Genomic DNA, 22196 nt, shown 5'->3' on the forward strand with positions numbered 1-22196 from the left:
CTCTCTCTCTCCTCTCTCTCTCTCTCTCTCTCTCTCCTCTCTCTCTCTCTCTCCTCTCTCTCTCTCTTTAATTTGTTGTAACATAATCCGGTTCACAGAATAATTATTTGGAAAAGATAAAAAAAGAAAAATACGATTTTTTCCTCTCTCTCTCTCTCTCTCTCTCTCTCTCCTCTCTCTCTCTCTCTCTCTCCTCTCTCTCTCTCTCTCTCTCTCTCTCTCTTTATTTGTCGTACCATGATTCGATTCACAGAATATCACTTGTAAAAGAAAAAAGGAAAAAATCGAAGGTTTCTTGAACCATAATTTAATCCTCTGATGTAAAATGAATAAGGAATTTTATGAAATCTTTTCATCAGTTTATAAAATATAAAATTACCTATGCATATAGTAATAATTTGGAATATAATTATTAAACCACTAAAATTTTGGAATATTACAAATATTTTTAAATCATTAATATTTTTATATTACAAATATCATTATTAAACCACTAAAATTTTGGAATATTACAAATATTTTTAAATCATTAATATTTTTATATTACAAATATTATTATTAAACCACTAAAATTTTGGAATATTACAAATATTTTTAAATCATTAATATTTTTATATTACAAATATTATTATCAAAACACTAACATTTTGGAATATTACAAATATTTTTAAATCATTAATATTTCTATATTACAAATATTATTATTAAAGCACTAAAATTTTGGAATATTACAAATATTATTGTCAGTAAAATTTTCAAATATTACAAATATAATTAAATCACTATAATTCTGAAATATCAAATACTATTAATAAATCACTATGATTCTGAAATATCAAATACTATTAATAAATCACTATAATTATGAAATATTAAATACTATTATTAAATCACTGAAGTTTTGGAATATTACAAATATTACAAATTACTGAAATATCTGAAATAATAAAATGCAACCAGTTTAAAATGCAACTCAAGAAATGTCTCATTGGTATAGGAGTAAAAGAGACCAAACGAGTAATGACCATAGCATTTGACCTTGGGTATATATTCAAAGGACCCTGATTTGACCTACACTGACCTGCAAGACCATATCATTGACTTGCAAGACCATATCATTAACCTAAACTGACTTGCAAGATCTTCTCACTATCCTACACTGACCTGCAAGGCCACATCATACACTGACCTGCAAGGCCACATCATACACTGACCTGCAAGGCCATATCATCAACCTACATTGACCTGCAAGACCATATCATTGACCTGCAAGACCATATCATTGACCTGCAAGACCATATCATTGACCTACACTGACCAACAAGACCATATCATTGATCTACACTGACTTACAATGCCTTATCATAGACCTATATTGACCTACAATACCTTATCAGTGACCTACACTGACCTACAAGACCATATCATTGACTTGCAAGACCATAGCATTGAGCTACACTGACCTGTAAGACCATACCTTTGACCTATTATACACAGACCTGGAAGACAACATCATTGACCTGCAAGACAATATCATTGAAGTAGACAGACCTGCAAGACCATATCATTGACCTGCAAGACCATATCATTAACCTGCAAGACCATAGCATTGAACTACACTGACCTGCAAGACCATATCAATGACTTACATTGAACTTCAAGACCATATTATTAACCTACACTGACCATCAAGACCATATCATTAACCCACACTGTCTTGCAAGACCGTATCATTGACCTACATTAACCTGCAAAACCATATAATTGACCTACACAGACCTGCAAGACCATATAATTGACCTACACAGACCTGCAAGAGCACATCATTGACCTTCACAGACCTGCAAGACCATAGCATCGAACTACACTGACCCCCATGACCATATCATTGACCTACATTGACCTGCAAGTCCTTATCATTGACATACAATAACTTGCAAGACCATATCATTGACCTGCATTGACCCGCAAGACTGTCCCATTGATCTACACTGACCTGCAAGACCTTTTCATTGACCTGCAAGACCATAACATTGACCTGCAACACCATAGCATTGACCTACACAGGCCTGCAACACCATATCATTGACCTACAGAGACCTGGAAGACAGTATCATTAACCTGCAAGACAATATCATTGACATGCAAGACCATAGCATTGAACTACACTGACCTGCAACACCATATCAATGACCTAAACTGACTTATTAGATCTTCTCATTGACCATATCATTGACCTACACTGACCTGCAAGACCATATCATTGACCTGCACTGACCTGCAAGGTAGCACCGCCGTCGAGCCAACCACAGCAGTCTGTTCGGTGGGTTCCGTGGCGAACTTTTGGACACCTTCCACCCCGACTCTTTCCACAGCTGATCCGCCCATACCTGGACCGACAGAGGCTCCTTTTTTCACGCCCAATCTCCGAGGTCCTGCTAAGCTGGGCAGGCCAGCGCCCGACCCACCCGCGCCCATGAAGTCTCCTTGGGTCATGGGCGCCCAGCTGCTGCTTATGCTTGCGTCCACGCATGCCCAGGACCACCAGAGGAGCCATGCCCAGAGCCATGAGATCCACCAGGTGAACATTACTACCTGCGGAGGAGAAAAAAAAAGAATTTTAAGGATCTTATTTTTGGTGGTTTAGATTCGTGAATTTTATTTCCTAGTGAATATTACGATTCCCAGTGGGGAAATTGTATTAATATATGCAGTTGCTAATTAGATTTCTTAATTAGGTTTTACTTTGGTAATTCAGTCATTAGTAAAAGATTTAATTATACTCAAAACGCTGCTGTAACGGACTTTCTCTCTATGTTCTGGTTAACTTTGAAAATTTAGTATATATATATATATATATATATATATATATATATATATATATATATATATATATATATATATATATATATATATATTTTATATAATATATATATATATATATAATATATATATATATACAAATATATATATATATATATATATATATATATATATATATATATATATATATATATATATATATATATATACTGTACATTTAATTATCGATTATACTAAATATACACACACATATATATACAGTATATATATATATATATATATATATATATATATATATATATATATATATATATATATATATATATATATATATATATATATATATATATATACACCACTGGCCTCTGAACTAGCAACAGAACTTTTACAAAATCTGTGTTTGGAAAAGCTACCAATAATTACTCTTTTTTCACTTTCTCCTTTTCTACCATTATAAGAAAAAAACTATGAAATTTGCAAGGAAATATCAATTAAAAATAAACATTTCATTTTAACATTTCAATGAGACCATATTAAGTTATGCAAGGGTATATTAAGTTTTCAAATTCGGCGAACTGCAAAATTCTCGACGGAATATATATAAATTATGAGTTGTTTAACATTAGAATAAGCTTTCATAGATAGGAGGTGTGGACTCTCCTAGCAAAAGAGCATGGAATAATTGAATATTTACAATTTCATAAATAAGTCGAGTGCACAAGCATGCATCTACATTTATATAGACACATGTATAAATACACAATCATAAATATATATATATATATATATATATATATATATATATATATATATATATATATATATATGTATATATATATATATATATATATATATGTGTGTGTGTGTGTGTGTGTGTGTGTGTGTGTGTGTGAAGACATGATTGAAGTCAGTACTTTCATCTCACTGGTGACATCAATAAGGTGAAAGTACTAACTTCAATGAAGTCTTTTCACTTGTCTTTCGTGGCTCTATATATATATATATATATATATATATATATATATATATATATATATATATATATATATATATATATATATACATATATATATGTATATATATATATATATACATATATATATGTATATATATATAATATATATATATATATATATATATATATATATATATATATATATATATATATATATATATATATATATATACAGTATATAGTTAAATCTACTAAAGGACCTTTTAAAGAAATGCTAGACATATTTGCTCATCGGAGAGAGAGAGAGAGAGAGAGAGAGAGAGAGAGAGAGAGAGAGAGAGAGAGAGGGAGATTTCGAGCTTTCTGTCAATCTGACATCGAAGTAGTCCGTGGGGTGAGGGGGTTCACCTTGCAACCCCCCCCCCTCCTTAAAATTGACAAAAGTGCATTTAGGTTGTAGCTTTTTATCCATATTTTAATTTTTCTAATGTTCCCATTGAAAAAAAGGGACTCACTACCACTCCTGAGCCACTTTCTTCGATGACATCGAAGTCTTCCGTTGCCTAAGGGAGTCATGGGAGGTAACCGATGAAATATTCCTTGCTCTTGAGGATTTCACCTGCACCATGTATTCTAACAAAACTAAGACAAAGGAGGTTGGCCAGCTTCGATACCAAATGCTCGAGTTAAAGTGCAGTGGGCAGTCGCTGGATTCAAAGAAGAATGTTGATCTTTCATCTCTTCAGCCACCAATAGTGTCTAAATGAGCAAATTAGGAGGTGAACTATCAGGTTGCTATATGGAAGCGTGCCCATTATCCCAAACCTGAGGTCCCTCATCCAGCTGTGGATTAAGGTTAGATAATAAAGGATGGAAATCTAGATCCCTGTTGGTTCAAGGGAACTACACTTCCTACAAGTATGGCTGATATACTTGAGACGATGGACGATGATGAGACGTCCGATGATGAAAACCTAGATGAAAACAATGAAAGTGATGGAAATTTTGATGAGGACTATGAAATTGATGATAGTGGGTCTGACTTGGACTAACAAAGTTTCAAGTAACAAGATGGTAGATTTCAAGGTCGAAGGACCAAGGACCTCCCTTGTATCACAAGATATTTCCAATAATTGCCTTTCCATTAATCAAAAGTGGACCCAAAGGTACCCAAGTAGACTTTCAAACTTTATACCTTGCATAGGTTGACTTTTTTCTGTAGTCCAAAGCAACACAGTGTGAATTTTCCCAATGAGGTCTTGCATCATATGAGTATATTGTACATTCATGTACAGTTTTATCGTATTTCATTCATGATTGTCGTAACCTTCAAATAAAGCATTTCTGTTGTTGATTTATGTGACTTTCCCAAATTTACTGACAGACTTGTTGAGACTGCCTTTATTGGATGCTGTGATCTCAAGAACCTGGGTGAAGACACGAATATTATCTCACTTGTTGCATTCATGGAGGAGTTATAGCCAAGTCAAAATTACGGCATCCAGAGTGGCGGCCATCTTGAATTTCAACATGATGTAATTAGTTGACATTGTTGAGAATGCTTTTTTTGGATTCTTTGGCCCCAAAAGCCTGGGAAAACACACCAAAGTAATTTCCGTAGCCCCTCTACAAGAAGAGTTATGAGCTTTATCAATTTTTACTATTTTGAGGCTAAAAAACGACAAATTTGAAAATTGACCTTTTTACATAACATCTCATTTCCATGATTTGGCCAATAAGTACACTTAATGGGTATTATTCTATTTCTTGAGCTCTCTAGAGATGAAGTAAGGCAGAAAAAGTCATTAGATATTGGTCTGGCTTGTCCTGGGGTTACATTTATGGGGGTGCCTAAACTTTTCACTTGACCCCAAATTTGGTGACCTTTTGACCTCTGGTGACCTAATTATAAAACATAATTGCAAATTGTCTATTTTATCTGTTAGAGAAGCCCAAAGCAAACATTTTGATATGTCATTTATCTTTCTTTAACCATTAAGTCCGGAGTTATGTCTAATTTGGTTTCCCCTACCCCTAAATTGGCAGCAGCAAAATTCGATAATGTCATCGAAGAAAGTGGCTCAGGAGTGGTAGTGAGTCCCTTTTTTTTCAATGGGAACATTAAAAGAATTAAAATATGGATCAAAAGCTACAAGCTAAATGCACTTTTGTCAATTTTAAGGGGGGGTGCAAGGTGAGCCCCCTCAGCCCACGGACTAAAGGTCATTCACGCCAATATCATTTGTTATAAATAAACATTAAAGGGAAAATTCCATTAAAATGGATAAATGTTAATGTTCTTATCAAAGTTAAACAGCTTTCAGAAGACCTCCTTCTGATATCAATCTAAAAACACATCAGAGAAGTAGGTTTAAAGGCCGCTCATGAATGGCAGAAGCAAGGGAATGTTACATTGTCCTATTAAGCCGAACAATGCCCAAGCGACTGACCATATATATATATGATCAGTGCCGAAGCCCTCTCCACCCAAGCTAGGACCAAGGAGGGCCAGGCGATGGCTGCTGATGATTTAGCAATTTAATGGATTGCTCCTCCTACACAAAAGAGTATTTCTACTTCATTCCTCCGTCCTTCGTTGAAGGCTATCCAACAACTTATAAATTTCTTTTTCTTCTTTCCCACCATTAATTTAGATTAAGGGGTCGGTTGCCTGATTATTATTATTATTATTATTATTATTATTATTATTATTATTATTATTAGCTAAATTACAACCCGAGTTGGAAAAACAGGATGCCATAAGCCCAAGGCCTCCAACAGGAAAAAATAGCCCAGTGAGGAAACGAAATAAGGAAATAAATAAACAATATGATCAGTTATGAACAATTAAAATATCTTAAGAACAATATGAACATTAAAACAGATCTCTTAAATACAATCTATAAAAAGATTTATGTCAGCCTGGTCAACATAAAAACATTTGCTGTACGTTTTAACTTTTGTAGTTCTACCGATTCAACAACCCGATTAGGAAGATCATTCCACAGCTTGGTTACAGCTGGAATAAAACATCTAGAATACTGTGTAGCATTGAGCCTCATGATGAAAGCCTGAATATTAGAATTAACTTCGCCCTCTCCAATGCCTTCTATTAAAGGGATCCTCTTTCACCGAACCTCTTCTCTCCATATCATCCTTCACCTTATCTTATTCATCTTTCCCACCGTTCTCCCTACATTAAGGGGTCGGTTGCCTGATTCGCCCTCCCCAATGCCTACTATCAAAGGCATCTTCTTCCACTAAACCTCTTCTCTCCATATCATCCTTCACTTTATCTTCTTCATCTTTCACACCGTTATCCTTACATTAAGGGGTCGACTGCCTCTCCATAGCCTTCTATCTAAGGGGTCCTCTTCCACCAAACCTCTTCTCTCCATATCATCCTTCACGTTATCTCTTCATCTAATTCTCTGCCTCCCTCTCTATCTTCTAGAACAAGTTCCTCCCAAGCCGTCCTCACTCCCTCCCCATCCGAGGCAGTAAATTCTTACAATAGCTATTTTGAGATTTACTTTCTGTCATGTGGAGTCATAAACCAAAGTCCAAAGTGAAATCCGTTTGCACTTTCCCCAATCTGTCCCTTGAGAATTGGAAGATTCGTCAAAAGGTTGCTGAAGCTGAAAACCTTAAAGTTTATTCGAAAGTAAGTCATTTTGGAAAAAATTGAGATATCCAAAAAACAATCATTGTGGAAGTATCTATTCAAAAACAGTTATATGTACAAGTTAAAAATAAAGAAATACAAAATAAATTGATGACAGAAATATAAACAGCTATATCATATAAGAATAAGATAAAAAAGGATATATAAAAATAAATTAATGACATTGTTATAAAAAATTATGATATTCAAAAACAGAAATAATGTGGAGGCGTTTATTAAAAAAAAAGTTATATATTATATGATCAGATAAAAATTAGATATTATTAAAGAAATTGATGATATGATTGTAAAAAAAAAAAAAAAATTATCATAAAAAAGAAATAATGAAGAATTGTCTATTCAAAAATATTATGTCATGTATGACCAAATTTAGAGGAAATATATTACTAAAGTAATTGATGACATCATTTTTCAAAGAAAAATTATGTGCAAATCAAATTTTTTGGAGAAAAAGAGACATCCCAAAAAGTAGAAATAATGTGGAAATATCTATTAAAAATAGTTATAACATATACTAACATGTTTTGAAAAACAGAGATATTTTCAAAGATGCTGATGACATCATTATCTTAAAAAATAAAATTATAATGGGAAAATCAAATATTTTGGAAAAAATGAGACATCCAACAATAGAAATAATGTGGAAATGTCTATTAAAAAATAGTTACATTATACATAAATTTAAAAAAAAAAAAAAGAAATTGATGACATCATTACTCAAAGAAAAACTATGATACATAAATCAAAGTATTTAAAGATAATATAGATATTAAGGAAATATTCCAGACAGTGGAGGTCCTGTAGAGAGTAAAGTTCCCCTGCTGTATGGGACCGGAAAAGCAGCCATCAAAGTAAAGTAAGTAAATATGTTTAGAATTTGTTCATTCACAGAACTGTAACTTACAAACATATATTGCCAAACTCCAAACTCAACCCAAGCTGATGCACAGTCTGATCAAATTAGAATGATATAGATTATAGAAAGTTAATCGTCTCGAATGACATTATTCCCTGTATCGTCACAGGGCACTTAGTAGAGCACAGACCTCCGCCGCTACAGCTTATTTCTCGACCTTGACCTTTGACCTTGACATTTAACAATTTACGTGGATTTTCATGCACTAAAATATGAACCCCGTTTGAAGTCACTGTGACAACAATGTCCAAACTTACGGCTAATTACGTAAATTGAACTTTTCACTTGGCCGTGACATTGAACTTTGACCTTGAACTTAATAATGTCCAGCTTTTTACATAACAGTTGATCCATGCACGTTTCATTACTCTACGCTTAAAATTGTGGCCAAGAAGCTGTTCACTAACACTAACACAAACACACAAACACACAAACAAGGGGTAAAACATAACCTCCTTCCAACTTCGTTAGCGGAGGTAATAAGAACCCATTTTTACATACGTTTTAATTTGAATTGTCTCCTTCAGGAATTGATTATGTAATGATACAAATATTTAATTCACTTTACAAAAAATATGAGTCAAGAAAATTTAACATAATGCCACTCAAAAAGAAAAAAAAAAACATTTAAGTTATTAGCTTTTCATCGGTAAGAGGTTTGGTCTATTCGCCGATATATTATTATTATTATTATTATTATTATTATTATTATTATTATTATTATTATTATTATTATTATTATTATTATTATTATTATTATTATTATTACTTGCTTACCTCCAACCCTAGTTGGAAAAACAGGATGTTATAACCACAAGGGCTACAACAGTTAGAAATAGACCAGTGAGGGAAAGTAAATAGGGAAATGAATAAATTACAAGAGAAGTAATACACAATCAAAACTAAATAACTTCAGAACAGTAAAAACATTAAAATAGATCTTTCATAAATAAACTATAAAAAAATGTGTGTATATATATATGTATATATATATATATATATATATATATATATATATATATATATATATATATATATATATATATATATATATATATATATATATATATATATATATAGATATGTATATGTATGTATATCTACATATGCATATATATATATATATATATATATATATATATATATATATATATATATATATATATATATATATATATATATATATATATATATATATATATATATATATATATGTATATCTACATATACATTCATATATATATATATATATATATATATATATATATATATATATATATATATATATGTGTGTGTGTGTGTGTGTGTGTGTGTGTGTGTGTGTGTAATATCAAATTGTACTGTGTCAGCCGTAAGTAAATATTCAGCTGTACCAAAGCATTGCTTATCCGTATATCTGCATAAACCATTGCTTCTGAGAGAGAGAGAGAGAGAGAGAGAGAGAGAGAGAGAGAGAGAGAGAGAGAGAGAGAGAGAGAGAGAGAGAGATTTATCGATCGAATTGGCGCTCCCCGATGTAGTTCACCGACCTATCCATAATGTCACAAAATTTCGAGACACTAAAGGTAAGTTCGTCTGGCATTTACGAAACTCCTCATGCCAGCGTTGTGCTTAGGTGACGTCAGCAGTCTCTCTCTCAAAAACTTTTGAGATGATACTCCCTCGTGGCATTGTTCGTCTGAGGAAACTTTAGTTCGCAAAATCGTATTTCTATTGGTGTTTTATATGATGTGAATAAATTATAAGCGGTTAATTTTCAGGAGTTAAAGATGAATACAATAGTGTTTGATATTGTTTCAAATGATTTTTACATGTAAAGCTATTATTATTATTATTATTATTATTATTATTATTATTATTATTATTATTATTATTATTATTATTATTACTAGCTAAGCTACAACCCTAGTTGGAGAAAAAGAATGCTATCAGACCAAGGGCTCCAACAGAGGAAAAAATGGTCCAGTGAGGAAATGATAGAAGAAAATAAAAACTACAAAAGAAGGAATTGACAATATAAAATATTTCAGGAGCAGTAAAAGTATTAAAATAAACCTTTTATACATAAACTTTAAAGATAAAGAAAGACTTATGTCAGCCTGTTTAACATAGAAACATTAGCAGCTATTTCATGGTGTAAATGACTGGTATTAATGAGATGTTATCGAAAATATGTAAACATCCGCTTGAAATAATAACTATAGTCAATTTGTTTTAGTGAGGCAGATTTGCACCGACTCGCAGGGGTGCCCTTTTAGCTCGGAAAAGTTTCCTGATCCCTGACTGGTTAGACAAGATAATTCTAAACAATCAGATAACAATCAAATGCGCCTCATTAAAAAAAATTGACTATAGTTTATCGGGTTTGGGGTTTTATCTATTCTATTTACTAAGTTTTCTTTCAATAATAATCTCAAGTTAAATGTAATTAACCTTTACTGGTCACCAGTCACTTAAAAGCTTTAATTTGAAAAAAAAAAAAATATATTGTTCATCAAGTTAGAACCTTTTTTTTCACTTATGATTGGTAGAGGCAAGGGACAGTGACATTGCCTTATCAAGCAGGACAATGCCCTAGAGATTGACCATATATACACATGATCAGCACCTGAGCCCCCTCTCCACCAAACTAGGACCAGGGAGGGCCGGGCAATGGCTGAAAATGACCCCGTAGTTAGACCTCTAGGCTCCCCCAAACCAACCATACTTGGCTCACAAGGATGGTGAAGTTGCAGCGACCAAAGGAACAAACGAGTTTCAGAGGGACTCGAACCCTAGTCTTGCGATCACCAGTCAGGGACTCTACCACATAGGCCACCTCTAGAAACTAAACACTTACGAGCTTTAATTTGAACAGATATATTGTTCATGAAGTTACAGATATTTGACGATTTCTATAAAAAAAACTACAACAATGTAAAACGGTATTCGTATTCTATAATTGAAGCTAATTCCTCTCTCACTGGGACCATCGACGTATGAAATCGCATCTCTGAGAAATTAAATATCTTACAAGAAGCTTAATGATATAAGACGTTAAGCAGATAGGGTTGTGGGGGAAAAGGATATTAGGAATTAAAGCCACAGATAGAAAACTTTCATGGAATCCTTCATACAGGAATCTCCCCTGTATAATAAAGAGCAACTCTCTGGTGGATATACGAGGTGCCTCACACTGAGGGACCTGGGGGAACCCAAACAAAAAATAAGGCAATAAGGCAATAAGGCAATCTATCTATCTATCTATCTATCTATCTATCTATCTATCTATCTATCTATATATATATATATATATATATATATATATATATATATATATATATATATATATATATATATATATATATATATATATATAGCTATACACTTGCTCTCTATAATATAGAGGAGATTGATATCTTCTCCATTTCATTCTCGCACTCGGCTGCTTCTTTCTCCGTTGGAACCCTTGGCTAATAATAATAATAATAATAATAATAATAATAATAATAAACTAGCGGAACCCGTGTAAATTACACGAAATTATATTTTCAATACCAATTATCTTGTTCCTAACCTATAAATGTTTGAATAAAATGTCCCAAGATTAATTTTATAATCTAGGTTATGGAAATTGATAAAACTTAATTTCTTGTCTAATATTTAAAAAAAAAGATTCAGGTGCTAAAGACAAAATTGGGAAAACTATATAAGATGTGCTTTAGTTAAGTAATCTAAGTCTAATGTAAATTTGTAAGAGTATACCATGAAATTATTTCCGTTTTCTTTAAAGCGTGACACACAAATAAATAACACACACGCTATCGTATTTATATATAGATAATAATAATAATAATAATAATAATAATAATAATAATAATAATAATAATAATCCCCTCAAATAACTTCATCAACCACCTCGTTACTCCCATTACAGCTGAATTACGAATACAGTTGGCGCTAACTGTCACTGATCATTGCCATAACAAGGTTTTCTCCTTTAATGACTATTCAAGGCGAGACAAGAAGACTTCTGAGACGTCTGCTAATTATCTTAGTACAGAGTCTTGGCTTAAGGTAATAATTAAGGAACGAAGTTAAAGAACTTTGGTTCTAATTAGTAATTTTAACTCTTGGGCTATTTTAGAAGACTTTTTTTTTTTTCTTGTGGGGGTGGAAGACTTGGAATTTTTTTTTTTTTCAAATGTATTTCTTGATTTCAGCCTTCAGCTGTGTAAAAGCTCCATTGCATTTAAATGCGTTTTCCTTACTATATATCTTAATGATGGCTACAAAATAGGATTTAGGATATAAAGATCAATGTAGATGGTGAACGAATAGTCCATTCAAAGACTTGAAATGAAAGAAAGAAAAGAACAATGTTTGAAGATGATAAATTCACATTGCCAATAAGGCAAATTTTACTTATGTTAACTGCAAAATTCGTGATCATAGAAATGTTCTTGGGAGGAATTTTTATTTGACTTAAGAGGTTTTTCGTCACCTAAGCTACAAAATCATTTCTCTTTACATGGTATGAAAGAATAATGCATTTGACTGCCTGCATAGGGCTTCTCTAAACTCTGCTGATGACACAACAGATAGACTTAAAGGCTCCATCCAAACCCACCCTCCTTAGCTCACAAGGATGGTGAGGTTGCAGCGACCAAAGGAACTAACGATTTTGAGCGGGACTCGATCCCCAGTCTGGCGATCACCAGTCAGGGACGTTACCACATAGGAGACAATACATCAACCACACTAACTGATCCTAGAGCTCGTAATTTCCTTTCACAAGGATTATATGCTTATAGCCTATTGTTCTCTAGTCTTGGGTAGTGCCATAGCCTCCGTACCATGGTCTTCCACTGTCTTGGGGCAGAGTTGTCTTGCTGCGAGGGTACATCCGAGTACACTTTTCTATCTCATTTCTCTTCTTGTTTGTTATAGTTTTTTAAAGTTTATATAGGAAATATTTATTTCAATGTTGTTACTGTTTTTTAAAATATTTCATTTTTTCGTGTTTCCCTTCCTCACTGGGCTATTTTCCCTGTTGGAGCCCCTGGGCTTATAGCATCCTGCTTTTCCAACTACGGTTGTATCTTAGGATGGCTTTTGCTGCTATGGATTTTAGCAGAGATAGAAGTGTGGAAAGAAAGGACACTTTAGTGGGTAGAATTCTCAGCCTTGGAGGAGTTTTAGGATCAAGACTTTCTTTTTATGTCAGCAATCATTTCCATGTTTGACAGATCTGAAGGAGGTAGGAAAGGATAGGCTCCGGAACAACTAGCTTTATTTAGCGATAACACAGATGCTTATAGGACCCCACGGAGTCATATAAGTTATAATTGCCTCTCTACATTCAACAGCTTTTGTTAATAAGGTTGATATTGACACAAAATTTGACAATATAATAATAGTAATGAAAATAGGGTTGAAATTAGCGAGTTATATTCAACGGCTCTTGTTGCTCAAGTTGAAGAAAACGTAAATAGGACATTCTTCTTTATTTAGGCTTATATGTGCATATGTTTATTATAAGCTCATCGTCACATGAATGCCAAAAACCTTATAGAATGAGTTTCATGATCATTATCTTCAATATTCTAAATAGTTACTCTGCCTGGCTTCATGAGAATTCTTTCCAAATCAAAATCAAATGATCCCGTAATGATTCAAATTCCCCATCTCTCAAAACCAAAACATCAAACCTTCATCAGCTCGTAAACAAAAAATACCTTAAAAGGCAACATTGTCAATCCTGATAAAAATGGAGAGCGGCTTCCCTTTGTATCGGCTCCTCAATGAAATGGACGCGAGAGAGAGAGAGAGAGAGAGAGAGAGAGAGAGAGAGAGAGAGAGAGAGAGAGAGAGTTCTGATTGTCGCCAAGGGCTCCGTCCTTTGTATCTTTATTGACAGACATATAATGAAATATAGAGGAAGGGCCATTTCGCCTCCAGATGAATCAATGCCTTAAATGGTCAGTTCCGCTTCCCAGACGGGATTTGCGGTTGGCACTAACGGGATACATAATGACTATTACTTTTAAATTATGTACTTTGAATGATTTAAATTGATTGATTGATTGAAAGTTTTCTGGCATCCAAAGTTAAGCGAGCACGCTTAGCTGGTGTATTAATATACGATACTAGTATACGCGACCCGTCAAAAATGATGCCTAATTATTTAGATATGCACACACAGATTCCACCCTTCCCTTCGCTCCCCCATTCCTAATTACAACATGGCTGTTGTGGTTTTCGAGTTTACCTCTTGGATACCCCCTCTCACCAAGGTATGACTACTCCCTCTCTCCCCTTAAGTAATCAATACGACTGGCAGCATCACTCAAGAAATATATATATATATATATATATATATATATATATATATATATATATATATATATATATATATATATATATACTGTATATATATATATATATATATATATATATTTATATATACATATATATATATATATATATATATATATATATATATATATATATATATATATATATATATGTATATATAAAAATATAAATATATATATATACAGTATATATATACCCCGTAGATATATATACACGTATATATATATATATATATATATATATATATATATATATATATATATATATATATATATATATATATATATATATATATATATAGCCAGACACTTGTTCTTTAATAAAATTATATGGGATATAAGGTTTAAACCTTTGTTAAAAATAATTTAAAAACTTATTCAAATGAATATTTAAAGCCGCAATTGTGACTATATGTTAATTATAAAATTTATTCATGTAAATATATTACGATGTACTGTATGTGCGATATTGAAAATTTTAAGAGTTTTAAATATATATTTTTCAATGAAAGAAAAACAGGTAAGTAAGTCCTTTTGAAATCAATATAGATTTATGATGTAAGAGAGTGCAATAAGTAATTTACCTCTAAAGTGAATAAGAATTAAGTGAATAAGTTATAAATCATGAAAGAAGAAAGAGTAGTAAGTAAGTACTCGTCAGTCGATTACTAATGTAAGAAATATGATATAATGATTACTGTTAAATGATTTCCTGCTGTGTAAAATATTAGTTCACCAAACTTTCAAATTGGACTCCACAAGGCACTAAAAGAGTTGGAAGGCCCAGGCCTACATAGCTGAGGACTATGAAGCGCGAAGTAGGAGATGATGAATGGAGAAGTATTGATTTAAAAGCTGAAGATAGAGACGACTGGCGAAATCTAACCGAGGCCCTTTGCGTCAATAGGCGTAGTGTCATAGCCTCTATACCATGGTCTTCCACTGTCTTGGTTTAGAGTTCTCTTTCTTGCGGGTACACTCGGGTACACTATTCTATCTCATTTCTCCTCTTCTTGTTTTGTTAAAGTTTTCATACTTTATATAGGAAATATTTATTCAAACGTTACTGTTCTTAAAATATTTAATTTTTCCTTGTTTCCTTTCTTCACTGGGCTATTTTCCCTGTTGGGGCCCCTGGGCTTATAGCATGTTGATTTTCCAACAAGGGTTGTAGCTTAGCAAGTAATAATAATGATAATAATAATTCTGTATTAATGAACTATTGTAGAAAACAGTAAATTGTTGCACAAAGAGTATTTTTAAATGATAAAATCCAATTGATCTTAATAAGAAAAAGAATGATAAATTATACAACGGTGCTTAGGAAATACTACATTTAACTGTACATTAATGTTCTAATGTATAAAACTATAACAAGCTGCACAAAGCGTAATTTCAAATAATAAAACCCAATATATTATTATTATTATTATTATTAGTATTATTATTATTATTATTATTATTATTATTATTATTATTATTATTATTAGCTTAACGACAACCCTAGTTGGAAAAGGAGGAAGCTATAAGCCTAAGGGCTCCAACAGGGGAAAATCTTCACTGTTGAACATTTGCTGTAAAAAACGGTAAATATCCTGGAATGAAGGTTGCCAGGCATTAGCCGTTTTAAAAAATGGATATATTGACGTAAAAGAGTGATATTACAGTCACCAACCCGTAAAAGATGATAACAAAGTAGGGTAACAATCACGATCGCCTATATTTTACTGAAACATTGCTGAGAACAGTATATATTTACGAGGAATTTCCGATTAAAATTACGGTTTTCTTAACGGTGCATAAAAGAAAACAAATCTAAACAGACTATCATTCACTAGGAGGAGATAACAGACTTGACGAATGATCGATCTAAACAGCAAAAGGAAAATCCCTCTGAATAAAAAAAAAAAAAAAAAAAAAAAAAGAGGATCTAAAAGGGAGCTATTATTAAACATGAACACTATCTGAATATCAATTTCAGCCCCGCTCATTTAAGACGTTAAGAGAAACAAGGGGGCACGCGAATCACAATTGCATTTCGCACCAAGAACTTCGCGCATAATTTGCAATTACCTTCGTAATTCATTATCGCCGGTGCAAATTCGCATGTTAATGGATATTCATGCAGCATAATAATTTCCTATAGCGATAAAGGGTTCGTTTTCACACCGGGGAGAGAGATCGAGACGGGGTGAGACTTGCCAAAGTTCAAAAGAGGAGAGCTTAAAGAAAATAGAGAGAGAGAGAGAGAGAGAGAGAGAGAGAGAGAGATTTTGACCCTTTATATATATGTCTTATTACAAGGCCAGTGTGGTGATGAAATGACCACCAGACTCCAGACATGAACAAGGATATGTCTGTGGTTTTTGTCCTGCTTCAGTGAATTAAAAACGGCTGCATTCGTTGTTTTATATATATATATATATATATATATATATATATATATATATATATATATATATGTGTGTGTGTGTGTGTGTGTGTGTGTGTGTGTGTGTGTGTGTGTGTGTGTGTGTGTGTAATGCACCACCACTGAAGAAAATGAAACACAAGAATTTTAACTAAGCATGTCTTCGTTTTACCTGTACATTAACTTTACCATATATATATATATATATGTATATATATATATATATATATATATATATATATATATATATATATATATATATATATATATATATATATATATATTTCAAATAAGTCATATATATTAATACATTAAAGACTGGATTCTCTTAACGACCTCGGGAGCAGAGCCCAAGCGAAATCACTGAAAGACAATAGTATCTGACCGGCCGTGTTTCGATCCCTGGTCGATGATACTTGTATGAAATTGACCATACCACTTAGCCATGTGTGTGTGTGTGTATGTAGCTATATAAATCACCATAAACTTTTCTGCATTTCGTATAATACTCTGTTTCTCATCTACCAATCCTCTCGACATATGTCAAACTTTAGCAATCAAAATCCAGCTTGTTCTAATATTAAATAAAAATCTGAAGAGTATCTGGTAGTGGGGTTGTGTTGATGTTAAATTAAGTATTCATGGGCAAGTTTGTTACCCTGAACTTGGCTCCATGTCCTTTTCCTTGACCTCAGAAAAAGCTGGTACCAATCTAGAAGGTTTAAAAGTAGTTTAAGAGTGGCAAATAAAATTTTTGCGTCATAAGACTGTAGCTTTTTGTTTCCCAGCGTTATCTCTACATTAAAGGGTCGGTTGCCTGATGCGCCCACTCTAATGCCTTCTATCAAAACCATCCTCTTCCAGCAAACCTCTTCTCTCCATATCATCCTTCACCTTATCTCGCCATCTAATTCTCTTCCTCACTCTAGATCTTCTCCCTTTAAACAGCTTCCTCCCAAGCCCACCTCACTCCTTCCCTACCATCCATCCTCAACACGTGTCCAAACCATCTCAGTCATGACACTCTTATCATCTCAGTAATCTTTACTACACCTGCCATTCTTCTTATTTCATCATATTTTCAAATACAGAACAATATATAACCTCGTATAAACATCACTGACTGGTATTCTGTGGTTCTGGATTTCAAGCCTTTGCTCACAGATCAAAAATTTGAAGATACACTCGGGCACACTATTCTATATAATTTCTCTTCCTCTTGTTTTGTTTAAGTTGTTATAGTTTATATAGGAAATATATATTCTAATGTTACTTTTCTTAAAATGTTTTATTTTTCCTTGTTTCCTTTCCTCAATGGGATATTTTCCCTTTTGGGACCCCTGGGCTTATAGCATCCTGCTTCTCCAACTAGGGCTGTAGCTTAGCAAATAATAATAATAATAATAATAATAATAATAATAATAATAATAATAGCCTTATACTCTTCTTGTGACCTATGGCTGAGTGGTTTAGGGTGATTTACACTAAATATCGGTCCGGTTACGCTCCAGTTTCGGTTCGCTCTCGGTTCGGTCTAGGTACTGGGGTGTTCACGCTCTCGGTCCGATCAGTATCTTGGCATAATTACAAATATAAGGAAAAAACATAATTGTATAGGAATATCGTTCAGTGATACTATGAAATGTATTTACGCAGTGAACATTAGCCTGTTATTGTACATACTGAGTTTTTTCTATCATGACCGGAGCGAGACTGGAGCGAGAGCGGACCGGAGCCCCAGTGTAAATGCTTCCATTTAAAATCATGTTTAAAGGTTTAAAGGTCGCTCATGAATGGCAGAGGCAAGGGACAGTGACATTGCCCTAGTAATCAGGACAATGCCCTGGAGACTGACCATATATTATATGATCAGCGTCCATGTCTCCTCTCCACCCAAGCTAGGACCAGGGAGAGCTAGGCAGTGGCTGCTGATGACTTAGCAGATAGACCTATAGGCTCCCCTCAAAATACCCCAAACTTAGCTCACAAGGATGGTAAGGTTGCAGACACTAATGGCACTATTGAGTCTGAGCGGGACTCGAAACCCCGTCTGGCAAACCAGCCAGAGACGTTACCAACCAGGCCACAACAACCCTATTTGACCGGACCGTGACTGGAACGAGAGCGGAGCGAGACCGGACCTATGGTGTGAATCAACCCTTATAAGGACCTATATCTTTACCTCTAGAGTCATCAGCCACACTTGCTTCAGCAGGTAGACCTGGGATTGCTGCTTTAAAATCTGGCCCTTCTGATGGACAAGATAGAAAATGCCCATTTCAATACACTGAGTCATATTAGTTGGATAGAAAAATGATTATTTGTTGTTTAAACATTGGTCAAATCATCATGTATCAAAGTTCTGGTGTCACACGTGACTTCGACATTTTAGGTAAAATTCAGAGATTGAACAACACTGTTAAAAATTTGCTGTCAAAAAAAAAGGGTAAAAATCCTAAATAAATGTTGCCAGGCATTTACCGTTTTACAAACAGATGTATTGACAGATATATTGAGTGATATTACGGCCAACAACCCATAAAAGATAATAACAAAATAATGAAAAATACGGTCGCCTTTATTTTACTGAAATAGGACTGAGAACAGTATATTTTTACGGAGAATTTCCGTTTTAAAATTACGATTTATCTTAAACAGTCAAGGTTTGGAAATCGTCCGCCCCGTAATGAACTGTTTATCAGTTGCACTCGCGTTTATAAAGCCATCATAAATGAGTGTGTTTCCGCCTTATTATTTGTTTGAACTCATATTCTTGTTCCTCTTCAGAGGCAAAAAACTTATATGTAAAATGATCTGTTCACTAGGTATGAACGCCATCCAATGAACGCTGTCCTCAACTACACCACGGACCGTAACGACAAAAGTAGAAAAAAAAAATAAAAAGTTCCAGCGAAGCGATCCACATAAAAAAGACCGAACTGGAAAAACAAATTCCAAGTTGGTTTCAAGGATAACCAGATAAAAACGTCGGAGAGGAAAAGACGGGACTGGATGAGTGGGTTTACTGGTGGGTTACTGGTAGCTCGGCAGAGGAACTAGTAATCCTTGAGTAATTCTAACGAAAGCTCCTTTTTTCCTTCCTAGGGATTATTCTCGAAGATCCCGGTAGGTGTTGTCACCTCTTTTTCCTGGGGGTTTCGGAGCCGGCACAGCGCCACTTCTTGGGGATGGGGGGGGGGGGGGATAGGATAAACAATAGCGTTGCCAGAATTTCTCAACATTTACTGGGCCGCAAAATAGTCTAATTTTTTTTTTCCTTTTTTTTTTTTATTTCAGGTGTTGATGTTTCCATGTACCCAAGCTTTTGGAATTTGATTGTTTTCTGCTTTGAAAAGTGTTGGGTTTAAAGGCTTCTCACTTCATGTTGGAATCTTTTGTGACACTACAACTTCCTTATTATTATTATTATTATTATTATTATTATTATTATTATTATTATTAATCATAGCCTACAGAGACTGATTTATTATTATTATTATTATTATTATTACTATTATTATTATTATTATTATTATTATTATTATTATTATTATTATTAATCCCAGTTTACAGAGACTGTTTGATTATTATTATTATTATTATTATTATTATTCTTCTTATTACAAGCTAAGCTACAATCCTATTTGGAAAAGCAAGATGCTATAAGCCCAAGGGCTCCAACAGGGAAAAATAGTCCAGGGAGGAAAAGATCTAAGGAAATAAATAAACGATATAAGAAGTATTGAACAATTAAAAAAAAAAAATTAAACACTAGCAACATTAAAACAGACATTTCATATATAAACTATAACTAAGAGACTTATGTCAGCCTGTTCAACATAAAAAAAAAAATTCTGCAGGTTTGAACTTTAGAAGTTCTACGTTTAATCAACAAATAAACAATTTCCTATACAAATAATAAGATTGATACTATGTAGTGAAATTGACATTTCCTATCACGTCATTAACCTGTCAGTAAAAATTCTCCGTAAATATGTCTTTCACTTTGACGATAAATCACTTTCCTCTTGGAAAGGGTAGAAGAGACTCTTTAGCTATGGTAGGCAGCTCTTCTAGGAGAAGAACACTCCAAAATCAAACCATTGTTCTCTAGTCTTGGTTAGTGCCCATAACCTCTGTACAATGGTCTTCCACTGTCTAGGGTTAGAGTTCTCTTGTTTGAGGGTACACTTGGGCACACTATTCTATCTAATTTCTCTTCTTGTTTTGTTAAAGTTTGTATAGTTTATATAGGAAATATTTATTTTAATGTTGTTGCTGTTCTTGAAAATTTTTATTTTTCCTTATTTCCTTTCCTCACTGGGATATTTTCCCTGTTGGGGCCCCTGGGCTTATAGATTTCTACTTTTCCAACTAAGGTTGTAGCTTAGCAAGTAATAATAATAATAATAATAATAATAATAATAATAATAATAATAATAATAATAATAATAATAATAAACAGGTAAATGAAATAATTCCAGCTCATCAAATCAGAACTAAGCAGATCTCATTAAATAATTGCCATATAAGATATTTCAAAATTAAAATACTATCTTCCGCTATCATAAGAAGAACATGAAGATCATGTGAAGCAATATTTGTTTGATTATCATTAAATACACCAAAAATACAACGATAATCAAAGATAATTCAAATTATATAAACCAATTAAGGATGCTGCAGACTTATGTTTCTTCTACGCTGTTAAAAAGACCGTAATTTTAATCGGAAATTCACCGTAAACATATAATGCTCTCACCAGTATTTCAGTAAAATACAGGCAACCGTATGTTTTCACCCTACTTTATTATCTTTTAATCCGTTGGCGACCGTAATATCATTCCTTAAGGTCAATATATCCGTTTTGAAAACGGTAAATGCCATGATTTTTACCGTTTTTTTTTACGGTAAATTTTTACCAGTGCACTTTTCAAAAGCATTTCAGACTTAAAACTCCGTTATATAACAGAACCTCATAAAGAAAATAATGCAACATTAAACAAAGCTTGTTGCTAATCACATTACTTGAAGCTAGTACAGCAAGAGAC

General features: G+C 33.2%; 1 protein-coding gene across 1 annotated transcript in view; it reads right to left on the reverse strand.

The window, feature by feature from the left end:
- The window catches only part of LOC137632792 (irregular chiasm C-roughest protein-like), a 52783-nt gene extending 50194 nt beyond the window's left edge, over positions 1-2589 (reverse strand). The window contains exon 1 of the mRNA XM_068364881.1: positions 2279-2589. Within this exon, the coding sequence (XP_068220982.1) occupies positions 2279-2589 (311 nt within the window). The remainder of the gene's footprint in view (positions 1-2278) is intronic.
- Positions 2590-22196: the final 19607 nt, after the last annotated feature.

This window comes from Palaemon carinicauda, chromosome 42 (assembly GCF_036898095.1).
Source record: "Palaemon carinicauda isolate YSFRI2023 chromosome 42, ASM3689809v2, whole genome shotgun sequence".
Taxonomy (NCBI): Eukaryota; Metazoa; Arthropoda; class Malacostraca; order Decapoda; family Palaemonidae; genus Palaemon; species Palaemon carinicauda.